Genomic DNA, 15,329 nt, shown 5'->3' with positions numbered 1-15,329 from the left:
ACTGGTGTTAAGGTGAGCGGTGAGATCAGGCTGTACAGTGTTACTGTGCTGGCCATGGGGCGGCCTGGGTCCCTAGAGTAGAACTGAACGGGGGGGGGGGGGGGGAGGGAGAGACCCAAATGCATGCCCCCGAGGGAGGGCCTTCCCTAAGCGGGTCCTCAGGGAGTGGGGCGGAGCACGGTGCTTCAGGGTACTCCGAGTGAGAGAGCACAGCCCCAGAAGATGCTCTCATGAGGGGCAGGTAAGGGCAGTGGGTGTCCCTGCCTAGAGGCAGAATAGTGTGTGGGTTAGGCCTTTCTGAGATCTGTTCAAACAGACCAGGATACCAGGGATACTTACAATAGGGCCTGGAAGACCAGGGGAGCCCCTCATGCCTGGTGGACCCTGCAGAAGAAACCAAAGGAAGTAGATGAAGAAATGAGGAGGCCTCAGGGTGACCCGTGTTTCTGCACCTTCTCCCCGCTCGCTCCCTGCAGTTGCAGACAGGAGAGAGCCGCTGCTGATGCCGAAGCAGAACCACTTAGCTGATGCTGAAATGGCCTTTCATTCAGTTCATTCAGTCATCCAACAAACATTTATTGAGCAGCTATTATGTGCCCGGGCACAAGCCCAGGGGTTGGAAACATAGCCATAAACAAAACATTAAAATCCCCGCTTCATGGCACTTATGTCCTAGAGGCGAGGTGAACAGTTACAGATGGAACACGGCTGGCACATAGCTGGTGCTCAGTTCACACCTGTGGAGCGGTCCTGAAGAAGGTGGTGGGCACCCCGAGTGTTGGCTGCCAATTAGGACAATGAAGGAAAAGGGGGGCGCGTGGGGTGTGGGAGCCTGAGAGAGCACGTGGGGTGTAGGAGTGTCAGGAACTTCCATTTTAGAAAGGGGAGTCCACGAAGGCCTCACTGAGAAGCTAACAGACCTGACTGCTGCGTGGGGAAGCAGGCCTGGAGAAGAGGGGTGCTAAGAGGGGAGGCAGCCAGGAACCTGCGTGCCTGGAAGGCCAAGAGGTGGGGGCTCCGGGCCTTGGGAAAGTCGGGGAGCAGGGACTGCCGGGGCACCTGTGGACCCCCGCGCCTCTGAGGCCCTGCCTGGAGGAGGGCTCACTCCTCAGTCTCACCTCTTCTCCTCTTTGGCCTGGCATCCCTGGAGGACCAGGCAGGCCAGGGCTCCCAGGACAGCCAGGTTCTCCTTCACTGTTGTCTCCCTGGGGGTGAGGGGGACAGACATGGTGGGCACATGAATTTGAGGGAGGGGGCCGGGGCAGGAGGGATGGATGAAGGGGAGCACCACCACTCACCCTGGCCTCCTCAGCTCTTGGGCGCTCCCTCTCTATGAGGCACTGTGGTAGACAAGAGAGGCTCTGTTAGGTAAGGCTGGTCAGGAGGCCTCTGGCATGCACACACCAGGCTTGCCCACTCTCCTGGCCCAGTCTCGACCTGTACCAGGGAGCCCTCGGACACCAGGGAGCCCTCCTATACCGGCCTGCCTCTGCCCAGTTCCTACCCTGGCACAGTTGTCGAAACCTGGCACGCCAGGGACGCCCTGGTCCCCCTTTTCTCCTTTCTCCAGAAGGAAGGCTGGATGGGCCGTCTGGCCCTGAGCACAGTCACCACAGATGCTCTGATGGGGAAAACGGGAATGGCAGAAGGACCCAGGTCAGAGATGGGCAGGAAAAGCCTTCTTCCTAGGGGCTGCCCGGGCACCCTGCCCAGCAGTTCTTCAACCTCACACTCTCCCTCCCCAGCCTCATCCCTGCAGCAGCTCCGCTCTGTCCTCAGGGGACCCGATCACAGCAATTGGCTGAGTCTCCTCCAGGAAGAGGCTCAGGTAGGGCCAAGCCAGAGCGCTTTCCAGACAGGCGTGTGGGAGGAGGCGGAGGGACCCGCAGAGGGACCATCTGTCCCGCCTGTTCCTGCAACCTGCACCCGCGGCGAGGACAAGCCCCAAGGATCCAGGATAAGAAAGCTGGCTCCCAGTGCCAGCACCTCTGCCTGGGGATGCCAGGAGGCAGCCGCAGGAGGAACAGGCCCTCTATGCTCCTGGGGCGGGCCTGTAGCTCACCGACTGTCACAGGCTCCACAGGTCCCTGGGTCTGAACTGTCCTTATAGGAAAGGCTTCCTCTGGATCAGGAAGCCTTGTTTGGTCACAGACTCTCTGAGAGACTGACAGAAGCCATTGGTAAAGCTAGTCTCTTGTTCCAGGGCCATGGGGAGCCTGGAGCTCCCCTGTCACAGGCAGGCGTGGTGCTGGGGCCTGAGGCAGGAGCCCCGTGCTCACTCTATTCCTAGCAACTCCTAATACTGACGGCCATTTCCACAGCACACACAAGGCCACAGGTTATAATGGGCCTCGGTACATTCAGTCCCCAGGGCACAGCAAGGCCGGGTGTGTTATGAGCATTGTAGAGATAAGAAAGGCGATATTCAAAAGAGGCACTGTGATTCGTCCAGGTGAGCCGGATTGGTCCCTGCCTGTCTGTCCAGAGTCAGCACTGTCCCTGGGCTGCGTGTGGACATGGTGACCACTGTCTCCTGGCTAGCTCCCCAGGCTGCCATCTGACCTCTATTACAGCCTGAGTTCAGTTTCTGTGTCAGACCTTTTGTGGCACCCTTGATTACAAAGCCAACATGTGAGATAACATAGCTCCATCTGGGGTTGGAGTCACCTCATCACTGCCTGGAGGGCAGGACCTGGGGGACTCAGGCTCCCCTGAGACCAGGAGAGAAGAGCTGGGAACTCCTTGCCACAACCTTACTGTGCTGCAGCTCGGGGGCTGCTGCTGCTGGGTTAACTCAGCCACTCCTCCTTCTGGAAACATCCGTGATTCAAAAAGGGCGGAGGCAGAGCAGATAGCCCTTATACTGTGCCCCGACCAAAGCTCACCGGGAGGCATAATGGCTGTGACACTGACTAGCCTGTGCCCGAGAGAGAAGCTAGAGGAGGATTCGTGGGCAGGGGTATCCTGAGGATGCCACACTCCTTGAGAGAGGTTCAGGACTTTGAAGTTAGTCTGCAGGAATGACCCAGCTCATGTCATTTCTGGAGGTCACTAAGCAAGGGGAGAGGAGGCTCCTAATGGCTTGGTCAGCCAGACCAGACCACAGCCCTTTGGCAGCAGGACTGCAGGCCGACTCTCCTCCATAGCTGCTTCTTTTTTAAAGTCCCTCCCCCCTCCCCACCCTCCTGGTGATGAAGTCTTTTCAAACAGACACCCACCCACCCCCATACCACTTCACTGTCACACTCTGCGTCATGCCTTGGAGGCTTGGGGGACCTGCCTTGGTATGACCCGGGTGCTAGGGTGCTCCTTTGTCAGCCGCTGTGAGCTGACTTCAGGCTGGGTTCTGTCACCAGGAATGCAGCAGGTGGGGACATTTGTGGCCTCCCTTTAAGCATTCACTCCGCAAATGTTACCTAGAGGGTTGTTTGCAGCCAGAGGCCCAGCCAAGCCCTTCTAAGCAGACAGCTGCTTAGAAGGCCCTTCCCCCACAGCAGGGAACAGGCAGGCTCAACCTGCAGCAGTTAGGTGGCAGGCATCTGAGCACCTGCTGTGAGAATCCCCGTGGTGACACCTGCCAGCGGCCTCTCTGTGGCTTCTTACCTTGAGGAGGTGCCTCTCGATGGGTAAGGATCCCTGCAAGAGACAGGTGCATGTTCTAGCTGGCTGGGAGGGCAAGCTTACAACAGCCTGGAGGAGTCATCCGGCCTCAAGATGGAGAGTGAAGGACCCCCACCACCACCAGAGCTAACAGGATTGCATGGCCAGTTCGTTCCCAGGAAGGACAGGCAGGATGATGGCCAGGGTGTCCTGGCTGATACCCACCAGCTCGGCAGTGAGCCCAGGCTGTCCTGGCAATCCGTTGTGTCCAGGCACTCCCTGAAGCAGAAAAGAAACAAGAGATCAGACTCTTCTCCCAGCCTAGTGACCTCCTTGCTAGGGCTTGCAGCCCTGCCACCTGTCACCGGCGCTTGCATAGGTGGCAGCTCTGGCTACTCCTGGCCTCAAGATCTCCCATGGTTGGGAGCTTCAGGAGCCAAGGAGACACAGAGGAGTGGTCCTCAAAAGTAGTTCCACTGGGAGCATTTCCTTGGGCAGCAGGTCCGAAGCTGGGCAGAGGGTCTTCTGTAGGGTGACCTCTGGGGACCATTCTAAATCACTTCCCCATACTTTCTCATTAATCAGCATTGTAGTTTCCCGGAGGCTACAAGCATTTTGTCGCCATCTGGAAACAAAGGGACTCAGAGAAGGTCATAGGTTGAGTGAGACAGATGTGTCCCAGAGAGGACCACTGGCTCCCAACCTTCCTTCGTCCCCTATTTGTGCCCCGTCCCTTGAAATATGTCCCTGCAGTATTGGATGCCTGACAATCGGACCATCTAGGTGCAAGTCCCCACCACCTAAATCACTTTTGGAAGAGTATAAGGCCAACTCTGTGCCTTGGTTTCCCTCTCTGTAAAACAGTCATGCACAGGCGGCTTCGAGGTGGTCATGCTGTGAGGGACACAGCACAGAGCCCAGATGTAGGTTGTGCCGGGGACACTCCTGTTAGAGTTTGCCACCCAGCCTCTAGCTTCCTTGCATGTTCACAACACACATTTGCATATTAAATACTCTGCTGAAGAAGAAAGGGTGCTCAGTTTTGAATCTCTAGCACCCCACAAGGGGGAGGTGCACATTAAATATGTGTTGAATGAACACATTGCTGCACCGGCTGCTCTTCCCGGTACAGGATTTCCTGGGCCAGCTCTGAGATCTGACCTCCCTTCAAGACCCAGCTTTCAACACTGGTCAGCTGCCCCTGAGTAGCCCCTTTGCTATCCACAGCAGGTGCTCCCACTGCTGCGTCACCACCCAGCCTCCTCTAGTACCCACTGGGGCCCACGAGGTCTAGAAGAACAGCACCTGACACATGGGTAATGCTTTGAATATTTTTTAGATAATTGGTCTCATGCAGCCCTGAATGGCCTTACACTCACTATGTATCTGAGGATGGTCTTGAACTTCTGATCTCACGGCCTCTACTGCCTGAGGGCTGGTATTACAGGCATGTGCCACCTCACTCAGTTTATGGGGTGTTGGGGACCCAACCCAGGGCTTCCTGTATGATAGACAAGCACCCTACTAACTGAGCCACACCGCAGCCATTACTACACTGTTCCACTCTCTGGTGCTACTGCATTAGCTCAAGTTTGAGAGTACGATTCTTTCTTAGCCTGACAGAATTACACATCCATGTTCTCCTGTGCAAGCAGGGAATGCAGCCGAGTTTGACTACTACCTGCCAGTTGTTAAAAATCTTGGGCACATTTCTAAGCCTCTGTGTCTCAGGCACTTTCATCTGGAAAATGGATCAGGATGAAGGCATTGGGACGATGCAGCCTCGAGTGACATCCATCTCTGACCCCACCTCCCTGAACACAGAAGCCTGGCACAGGGCCCGTGTGCCTGTTTGTGGCAGCCTCCGGGTCGGTCGCGGCCACTGGCATCAGATACGATTCTGGGTCCTGGGATTGCACTCAGCGCTTTTTGCTGCCCTCGTTCCCCCAGTGTGGCTTGGCACGGTTCACACTGCGCCAGCTCTCTCTCCCTGGTTAATGGGTCACGTTGAATGACTCAGCCTCCACAGGCAAACTCCAGGCCCCCTGCTGACAGATCACTGACCGCTGCTGGCACTGCACAGGAAGCTTGGACACTTTCATCAAGAGCAGGGACGGCCAAGTGTGTGGTGTGTGGGCTCTGGTCCCTGGGGAGTGACCCCTCCCCCAGGACTGTCCTGAAATGCAGAGGAAGGGGGGGGGAAGTGCTCTACTAGGAAAAGCCCTGCACTTTAATACCTGGCTGGGTGGCCTGGGACAAGACCTCACCTCTCAGAGCTTAAGCTGTCCCAGGTGTGACACAGGGGCAGTACCATCTTCCTTCTGGGGATGACATAAAGCCCCAACAGAATGGCACAATGGTTGTAAGGTAATAGTAGTTGTAAACATTGTGGGGATAGCTAACCCTCTGGGGCATTTACGGTGTGCCAGGAAAGATTTCACACGCATTGCGCACTCACAAGCTTATGTAATACCCACAAGAAGCCACTGAGGCAGGTGCTATAATTATCTATATTTCATAGATAAAGGTGTGGAGACACCATGAGGTTAAGTAACTTTGCCCAGTATCACGGAGCACATGGCAGAAAGGAGACTCAAACTGAGGCTGCCTGGCTCTGAGGATGGACGTGCGACACAGATCTCGGCTCCCCCTGATGTTCTTTCCTTACTATCTCTGGCCTCTGAGCTATTTCCTGAGGACATCATGGACATTCTCACTTCTAGGCCTTTGCACCTGCTGCTTTCCCTGCTAGAAGTGTATCTCCCCAGGGGTGCTCCTCCCCAGGGGTGCTCCTCCCCAGGGGTGCTCCTCTTCAGAAGTGTTTTCTTCTCAATAGGTTCACTTGCATTTCCTTTACATTATGATTCAAATGTCACCTTTTATTTGCATTGTGTACATGTCCATGTGTACGTGTATACAAGTCATGTGCATGCATGTGTATGCATGTGCATGTTGAGACCAGATGTTAACATGGGATCTCTTCCTCAGTTGCTCCCCACCTTATTTTAATTTAATGTGTGTGTGCATGTATGTGCTTGTGTGTGTATATGTGCTTGTGTGTGTATATGTGCATGCATGAGTGTGTGCATATGTGCTGTGGGGGTGTGTGTGTGTGGGTGTGTGTGCACGAGTGCATGCACACAGACACACAATGCTACATGACGGGAGTCAGGTCAGCAGGCCCGCATGCGAGCGCCTTTATTGGTGGACCGATCCCACCAGCTTTCCGCTGCCTTCACTTTTGAGACATGGTTTCTTGCTGAAGCTGGAGCTTCCCAATTCAGTCAGAGTGGCCGCCAGGAAGGCCCACGCAGGGATCCACCTGTCTCCGCCTCCCCAGCACTGGGGTTAAAGCCACGGGCCATCATGCCTGGCTCTTTATGAGGGTGTGAGGGATCTGAATTCAGGTTTTTAAGCTTGCACTGCGAGTGGTTTACTGACTAGGCTGTCTTCCCTTTTCTTCTTTAATATTTTTCACAAATGTCTTCCCTGTTCTCCTACCATCCACCCACACACACAGCTTTATCGTCCTCCTTGTCTGGACCACTGTCATCATCATCATCATCATCATTGCTTATTGTCTGTCTCTCTTGCAGGGATACTAACGTTTGGTCCACTGCTCTATCCCAGCATCTAAAGCTGTATGTGGAAAAGATCACATAGGCAGAAATGCGTGTCACATCTGCACATACTGACTGCTGTTCCAACCATGCACTCTGAATCAGTATAAAGCTTGGCCTCAGAGCCTGGGTTCCTGCCAGACCTGGGCTTGGATCAGGGTGCGTGGGCTAAAACACAATAGGACGTTCCGCAAAATGAGGCTGGGTGTCCACAAGTCAAAACCGGGGATCTGTAAGCCCCCCCACACACACACCATGCTAGGAAGCATGGCAGTAAGAAATCACAGCAGACGTGTGCGCAGAGGACACTGCACTCGGGTCTAGCACGGAGGAGCCCCGACAACTGCTTGGTCCCTGTCCCCCAATCTCCAAACTCTCTCCTAGTCTCTAGTCCTTTTACCTGCAATCCAGGCATTCCGGGGGGACCTGGTGGTCCAGGGACACCTGGGGGACCCTGTGGGAGAGAAGACAGAATCAGAGGGGGGAAGAGAGCTCCCTGCCACCATGGACGGCAGTAGTGTCATGGCGGGGGAAAGCCGCGACAGGAGGCAAGACAGAGGACACAAGCCACACACACCTGCGGGCCCGGCTGCGAGGAGCTGCCCATCCAGAGTCCCGGAGCACCCTGGGTAGGAGTTGGGGTCGCAAAAGAAGGGGAGAGGTTATAGGCAAACGTCTACACCAAGCACAGAGCTGCACGGGGGCGGGACTGGCTGGACACAAAACCTGGCCGGACTCCTGCCCACTGGCACCGGGTGAGGCAAGGAGCCAGGCGTCTCCCCCAGTGGGGGAGGCAGGAAAAGGAGTCCAGCCCCACTCACCGGCATGCCAGAAAAGACGGGCTCTCCCCGGGAAGGACAGGAACACTCTCCTGGGTCACCCTGGCAGGACAAGAGCCTTGGTTTGAGGTGGCAAAGACAGAGAGGCCTCCGGAAACCTCACCAGGGAGGTCTGGGTCAGCCTCCTACGTCATGTCTTCAGGCGACCCACAGGCCTCAGGCTCCTCAGCTGCCCAAGATGGACGGTCATAACTTTGACTCCATAGAGTGCCAGGGGACAGGTCGTGTATGGCGCGTACTGGTCATTTAGTTAAGTCACCATCAGCCGCTGCCCACGTACTCTCTCTGCCCCACTCCCCAAGGCCCTGGCTGGAGCTGTGTCCTTCTGTCCTGGTCCCTCGTCCCTCTGCCTTGCCTCATCTTCTGACCCAGCTTCCCTGTGGAAGGACAGCTGTCCACTAAAGGGACTGCGATGTCCTCTGGTCTCCTGGGGTCATGGTTGAATTCCGAGTCACCATCGTCTATGTGAAGTCAGGGTAGTTCCCACAGTTCCTGGCATCAGGAAGCTTGAGGGCAGCAAGGCGCCGCCGCCCATCCTCCAGCCTGAACAGTTACTATGGGCTGTGGGCTCTAGGAGCCCGCTCACAAAGGGCAGCAGCCTGGGCCCGAGACACTCACTTTCTCTCCTCGTGATCCCTTTTGGCCCTGCAGAGAAAAAAAAAATACAGAGAGGTGAGCAGGTGGGAGCGGGAAGCGGGTCCAGCACAGAGCCCTGCTGCCTGGGCCCTGAACTCAGCGACGCTCCTGCAAGCCCAGTCTGTGCTCTCCGCCCCTCTTGGCCCCAGATGGAAAGGGCCCGGGGCCGGCTGGTGAGGCTGGGTGGCAGCAGGGCATTTGGTCACTCAGCCTGACTAGACAAGAACAATAGCAAACAGAGGCAGCCCAGGACTCCCTGGTGCCCATATTCCAGAGGAGGGGTCCTGGCCAGGGGGTGAGGAGGCCGGAGGGAGGGAGGAGAGGGTGTGCCCCTCCCCTGCACCAGGTGGGCAACTACCAGAGATCAGTGAATGAGGTGGGGCCCCCAACCCCAGCCCCTGCAGGGCAGTGATATTCTGCTTTGCAAATGAGGAAACTGAGGCTTGAAGAAATTTCAGATCACATGACCAAGCACACAAAGCCTGGTCCAGAATCCCAATTTCCTTCTTTTTCTCTTTGCACACATTCTCCCTATCTCTGTGACTTGAGATGGGCGAACAGAAGTTGTTTTATCAACTCCGAGACACTATCACTTGCCTAAAGTCATACAGCTGGTGAGTGTGACTCACGAGTGTGACACAGTTAGTGAGTGTCACACAGATAGTGTGACACACAACTAGTGAGCGTGACACACAGCTGGTGAGTGCGACACACAATTAGTGGGTGTGACACACAGCTGGTAAGTGTGACTCATGAGTGTGACACAATTAGTGAGTGTCACACATATAGTGGGTGTGACACACAATTAGTGGGTGTGACACACAGCTGATGGGTGTGACACACATCTGGTAAGTGTGACTCATGAGTGTGACACAATTAGTGAGTGTGACACATGAATGTAAGTGTGACACAATTAGTGAGTGTAACACACAGTGAGTGTGTGGCAGACCAGGAGGCCTCCTGGGTAGGATATAATGGGAGAAGTCTGTCAATGCTTCTGACCAGGAAGGAAGCTTGAGCAAACACACAAATGTGCTACGGCCCAGAGAGGTTGCTTTGCTGCAGAGGTCCCCATGATTGCCTTCTTGGGGGACAGTCCACCTTTACATCCAGGGATCAAAGCTACTCTGGGACAAATCTCCAACTCCACCTTTACTCTGGGGCTCCCTGAGACAGGCAGGGATTCTGATTGTCTAGTTCTGCTGGGCAAAGCAGACCACTCCTTCCCGGCCTGGGCAAAGCCCTGTCCCGCAGACTCTGGCAGACCACCAGGCAGACTCTATCACCGTTCTCCAAACTCAAACATCAATTTCTCTAGGGATCTACAAAGGATAGGGGAAGGATAGGCTCACTAGGCTATTTTCAACATTACCAAAAGCTCAAGAAAAATTATACATTTGCCCACGGCCCAGCAGGCCATGGGCTGGCTGAAAGGTGGCATTTCTTTGATTCAGGCTAAAATTATCATTTTGTAAAATTCTAGTGGGTTCATGCGGAGTAGAAGCTGACTATTAGACAGGTCTTTGATGACTAAAATGAGAAAATGCACTTATTATTACTTAATCTATGCAATTTGCTCAATAGACACGTCTGTTAGGCATGGGAGCCATTGTCTCGGGCAGAGTGGAATAAAACGTTTCCATTCCCATAGACACTCAGTGCATGGTCCCGACGGGACCCAGGGTTTTACAGTAAGGGCTGGGCTTCCCAGTCCCAGCCCCACCCTCTGCTCTCTCGCCTTGGCTCTCCTTGTGTATGGGTGTGAAAATCCCAGCAGCTCCTAGCTCGTGCCTGCAACCCCAGCACTTAGGAAGCTGAGAGGAGGGTTTCCAAAAGTTCAGTATGAGCCTGGGCTACACAGCTGAGTTCCAGGTAAGTCTGGCTTAGAGTGTCCGTCTTTGTCTCTAAGATCAATAATCATCATCACAACAGCGCCTTTCAGGACAGTCAGAGCTGACTGAGCACAGGGCCTCAGTGGGCCCTGCTCCCAAAATGGGGATGACCATGTTTTCTTTACTCAGAAGCTAAACATGTGGATCTCCAAACAGGGAGACAGGTGGGGTGGTGATTCCTACCTAGAGCCTGAGAGGAAGGGAGAGACCGAGGGAGCTGGATAATGGTGACCAAATTTCTATTAGCTTGGATAAACAATTTCTAGTCTTCTACAGAGCAGGGAGGTGACCCCAGTTTACAAACAGCAGAGTAGCGGAGGGCTCTGGACACAAAGAAATGATCAGAAGATGAAATGCTAATCATGGAGACTGGTTCATCACACCTCGTGGGAACACGCTCTAGTAATTACTACGGCGGATTTTAAAATTATAGTACTGGGCTGGAGAGATGGCTCAACAGTTAAAAGCACGTATTGCTCTTGCAAAGGACCCAGGTCAGAGTCCCAGCACCTGCATGGTAGTTCAGGACCACGGGCAGCTGCAGATCCAGAGGGTCTGATGCCCTCTGTGGGCACCAGGCATGCATGTGCAAGCAAAACAGTCATACACATAAAATAAAAGGAAAATTGTGTGTGTGTGAATGTGTGTGCACACGTATGCGTGTGCATGTGTATGTGTGCATATGTTTACAGGTATGGGTACACATATGTGTGTGTGTGCATGTGGAGAGGTCAGAAATGAACTTTGGCTCTCATTCCACAGGAACCACCTATCCTGGCTTTTGTTTGTTTGTTTGTTTAGGAGATGACCTCTCTTGGGGACCTGGAACTTTCCCATTAGTCTAGGCTGACTGGCCAGCGAGCCCTAGGGATTACAGCTTTGGGGCCACAGGCACACGAAGTCACATCTGACCGGTGTTTGTTGTTGTTATTGGTGGTGGTGGTAGTAGTTTTTTGAGACCGGATGTCTCTATGTAGCCCTGGCTGTCCTAGAACTTGCTCTGTAGATCAAGCTAGCCTTTAACTCAGAAATCCACCTGCCTCTGTCTCCTGAGTTGTTTGGTTTTGAGACAGGATCTCTCTCTATAGCTCTGGCTGTCCTGAAATAGGCGGTGTAGACCAAGCTAGCCTTGAACTTGAAGAGATCCAGGGCCTCTGCCTTCTGGGATTAAGGGCGTTTGCCGCATCCCTGGCCACATCTGACTTTTTACATGGATGTGGGGACCCATGGGTCAAATTTGGGACCTCCAGCTTATGTAGCAAGCCTTGAACATGTGTGTGTGTGTGTGTGTGTGTGTGTGTGAGAGAGAGAGAGAGAGAGAGAGAGAGAGAGAGAGAGAGAGAGAGAGAGAGAGAGGCGCGTACTGAGAGATGACTCAGCAGTTAAGATTAAGAGTACTTGCTGCTCTTCCAGAGGACTGGAGTTCAATTCCTAGCATCCAAACTTACACACACACACACACGCATACACACACACATGCATACACACGCACATACATACTGAGAGAAAGAGAGAGAGAGAGAGAGAGAGAGAGAGAGAGAAACTTGGTGGAGATAAACTATCAACATTTAAAGACAATCCCAGTGTGTCTTCCTTTCCTGAGGACAGCCCAGGAGGCTTGTCTCCTCCCATCCCAGGCTGTGGAGACAGGAGCGGTAGCTCAGCGCCTTCTCCCCAGCAACAGTGTCATGGGCCCAGCATAGTCCTGTGTAGGAAAGGCTCTTACCGGAGGCCCAGAGACACTAGCACCAGGAGGTCCCATGGGTCCTGTGGCTCCTTTGGGCCCTGGCGGTCCCTGTGGGGAGAGGACAGGCTGCTGAGGCATGATCTGAAGCCAGCAGTGAGAGGCACACAATTGGATCTCAGGCGCCCGCCCCTCTGACCAGCGTCCCTTGGCCTCAGGTGCCCATGCTGCAGCTCCAGCGACTGCGGCAGAGGAGGCTCACCTGGGCACCTTTTTCTCCACTTGAGCCAGGGGGTCCCCGAGGTCCGGGAAGGCCCTGCAAATGGAAGCACATCTGGTAATCTCTTCCAGTAAAATGGTCCCTTGCCCCGTCAGCCACCTCCAGGCCATAGACCTACCTGAGTGCCAGGCAAACCCTGGATTCCAGGCTCCCCCTGCAAGTCAAAATAGGCAGTCTGCGGCACAGTGGCCAAAGGCACCTGCCTGCCCCTTGTACCCGTGTCGCTGGCAGATCTGGGAGGATGTCTGTCATCCCCAACTCAAGAGAGCTCCCCAAGAAGACTCAAGGGTTAAGGTAATAAGGGCAAAGCCAAATTCTGGCAAAGCATGGTGGGATGTGCCCTTCTTTAATCCCAGCACTTAGGAGACAGAGGCACTGACAGAGTAGGGTGGGTTCAAGGGTAGCCTGGTCTACATAGTGAGATCCAGGATAGACAGGGCTATGTAGAGAGACTCTGTTTCCATTTAAAAAATGAGAGAGAGAGAGAGAGAGAGAGAGAGAGAGAGAGAGAGAGACCAATACAGATATCCAGATATCAGGCTGAGACTGCTGTGACCCCTGACCATAGCTGTGCCCTTAGCATGTAGTGACAGAAAAGGCCTCTGGATTGGGGAGCTGGCAGCTATGGAAGTGTTGGAAGCAAGCAGGAAGGCAAAGATGGGAGACATACTCACCTGGGCTCCCTCAGCTCCTGTGCCTGGAGGTCCAGGCTCTCCCTGAAGAGGGAAAACAACCCCTGGCTGGAAATTCTCAGCCCAGGCCCCAGCCTCTTTGAAGCCTTCTCTACTTCCACCTTTTACCAGTCAGGAATTCCTCATTCCAGGCCTTCAGTCCCACAGCTCCTACCCTCCTCCTCCTCCTCCTGCCCCCTCCTCCTCCTCCTGCCCCCTCCTCCCTCCTCCTCCTCTCCCCCTCCCCTCCCCCCTCCTTTTCCTCCTCCTCTCCCCCCTCCCCTCCCCCTCCTCCTTTTCCTCCTCCCCTTCCCCTCCTCCTCCCTTTCCCCCCTCTTCCTCCTTCTCCCCCCCCCCTCCCTGCTCCCTCCCCTTCCCCCTCTCCCCCCTCCTCCTCCCAGAGAAGCACTCCAGGGAGCCTCCATTCCCATACAAACCTGAGTGCCCTTCAGTCCTGGGGGCCCTTGAACTCCTGGTAGACCAGGTTGGCCCTAAAAGGTACAAGGGAGCCCATGGATTACCCTCGGTGTGTTGGACAGACAGAGAACGCCACACGCAGGCAGGGAAGGATGGGAGAACGGGCCGGTGGCACTTACTGGTTTACCGGGCCGACCCACACCTTCAGGACCTGGCTCTCCTTTGGGACCTGGTTTCCCAGGCAGTCCCGATCCACCGGTCAACGCCCCCTGCAGGCTAGGGCAGGCAGTGCATCCATCACCCTAGTCAGAGACAGGGGATGCCTGTGAGCTAGGCCTGGGGGCATTGCAAAGGGAGCCCCTGCATCCTCTGAGAGCCCCACCCCTCTTCTGTCTCTCCTCCACCGAGAAAACAAAATCGGTCCCAGATACTCCAAGCTGCAGTAAAGCGCCTGTGGCATCGGATGCTCTGGGCTCCCTCGAGGCTCTCTCTCCGCAGTCCCACTCAGTATCGCCCCTTCATTTCCATTTGCCCACGCTACAGACCCCTCCCCCAGGCCTGGCCCACCCACCTTTTCTCCTTTTGGTCCTGCAGGACCCCGAATCCCAGGCTCTCCGGATATTCCAGGCTGCCCTGTGGTGCCCGGCGTTCCAGGGTCTCCTGGATTCCCAGCATCCCCCTGTATGGGGTCGTATTTAAGGAGAACAAGTGTCACCCAGCTCGGGGCAGGGTGCCCCTTGAGACCTGTGGGCAATCACAGTCCCTTCTGGGGGCTGGGAGCTAAGAAGGGGGTGGAGATTGGCAGGAGCAACCAAGGGAAGGGGGCGGTTTGTTTCAGAGAGAGAGGAGGGTGGGGGTCACATGGAGCTGGATGGGTGGGGAGGTGGAGAGGATCTGGGAGGAGTTTGGGGGGAAGCTGATCAGAATATATTCCATTAAAATATATTTTCTTTTTTTTTTTCTTCCTTTTTTTTTTTTCCCGAGACAGGGTTTCTCTGTGTAGCCCTGGCTGCCTGGAACTCACTCTGTAGACCAGGCTGGCCTCGAACTCAGAAATCTGCCTGCCTCTGCCTCCCAAGTGCTGGAATTAAAGGCGTGCGCCACCACTGCCCGGCTAAAATGTATTTTCAATTAAAGAAGAAAGGAAGGAGAGAGAGAGAGGAGAGAAAGGGAGAGGGAGAAGGAAGGAAGGGAGGGAGGGGAGGAGGGGACAGAGAGGCCTGTATGGAGACTAGGGTACCCACCCACCTCTATGCCCATCACATTCTCTCACCTTCTGCCCCTTGAGTCCACGTTCTCCTGCTTTACCCTAAGGAGGAAATGGTCTCAGAACCCATGCCCTCAGAATGAACATCCCTGGGTACCCAGCACTGTGGGAGACCCAGGGGATGTGGGGACCGTGAGACGCCATTGCTAGGGAACCTGGCTAGCGTTGGAGACACTTCTGCCTGTATGACCTAGGCAGGTCACCTCCCCATCCCCCTCATCTAGCCTCAGTTTCCCCATCAGTCAAACGAGGGTGATCAAACAATGTAGGCTTCTGCACCACAGAGTTCTTGTGAGATTATTCTTCGGCCGGGCCAGTGTTTGCTGTCACCACTAACAGCAGCTCTCAGACCACAGTTACAACTGCTATTTCTCTGGCGTCTCTGTGCGCCACTCAGGGCCTCACACAAATCGTGACCTAGTG

General features: G+C 54.8%; 1 protein-coding gene across 9 annotated transcripts in view; it reads right to left on the bottom strand.

Annotated features, from left to right (window-relative positions):
• Positions 1-15,329, bottom strand: part of Col16a1 (collagen type XVI alpha 1 chain) — a 51,676-nt gene that overhangs the window by 17,764 nt on the left and 18,583 nt on the right. For 5 of the 9 annotated variants that reach the window (XM_052177498.1, XM_052177497.1, XM_052177500.1 and 2 more), the window contains exons 31-48: positions 14,913-14,948; positions 14,211-14,318; positions 13,819-13,941; positions 13,660-13,713; positions 13,226-13,267; positions 12,670-12,705; positions 12,534-12,587; positions 12,314-12,382; positions 8,678-8,704; positions 8,042-8,101; positions 7,798-7,845; positions 7,621-7,674; positions 3,826-3,879; positions 3,604-3,636; positions 1,505-1,621; positions 1,299-1,340; positions 1,119-1,205; positions 340-384 (exon numbers count right to left, since the gene is read on the bottom strand). In XM_052177498.1, coding sequence (XP_052033458.1) covers positions 340-384; positions 1,119-1,205; positions 1,299-1,340; positions 1,505-1,621; positions 3,604-3,636; positions 3,826-3,879; positions 7,621-7,674; positions 7,798-7,845; positions 8,042-8,101; positions 8,678-8,704; positions 12,314-12,382; positions 12,534-12,587; positions 12,670-12,705; positions 13,226-13,267; positions 13,660-13,713; positions 13,819-13,941; positions 14,211-14,318; positions 14,913-14,948 — 1,089 coding nt within the window. The remainder of the gene's footprint in view (positions 1-339; positions 385-1,118; positions 1,206-1,298; positions 1,341-1,504; positions 1,622-3,603; positions 3,637-3,825; positions 3,880-7,620; positions 7,675-7,797; positions 7,846-8,041; positions 8,102-8,677; positions 8,705-12,313; positions 12,383-12,533; positions 12,588-12,669; positions 12,706-13,225; positions 13,268-13,659; positions 13,714-13,818; positions 13,942-14,210; positions 14,319-14,912; positions 14,949-15,329) is intronic. The other 4 variants (XM_052177502.1, XM_052177505.1, XM_052177504.1 and 1 more) reach the window with 1 other exon arrangement.

This window comes from Apodemus sylvaticus, chromosome 3, assembly GCF_947179515.1.
Source record: "Apodemus sylvaticus chromosome 3, mApoSyl1.1, whole genome shotgun sequence".
Lineage (NCBI taxonomy): Eukaryota > Metazoa > Chordata > Mammalia > Rodentia > Muridae > Apodemus > Apodemus sylvaticus.
Note: the sequence above shows the minus strand (reverse complement) of the source record. Positions and strands in the feature narration are given on the sequence as shown.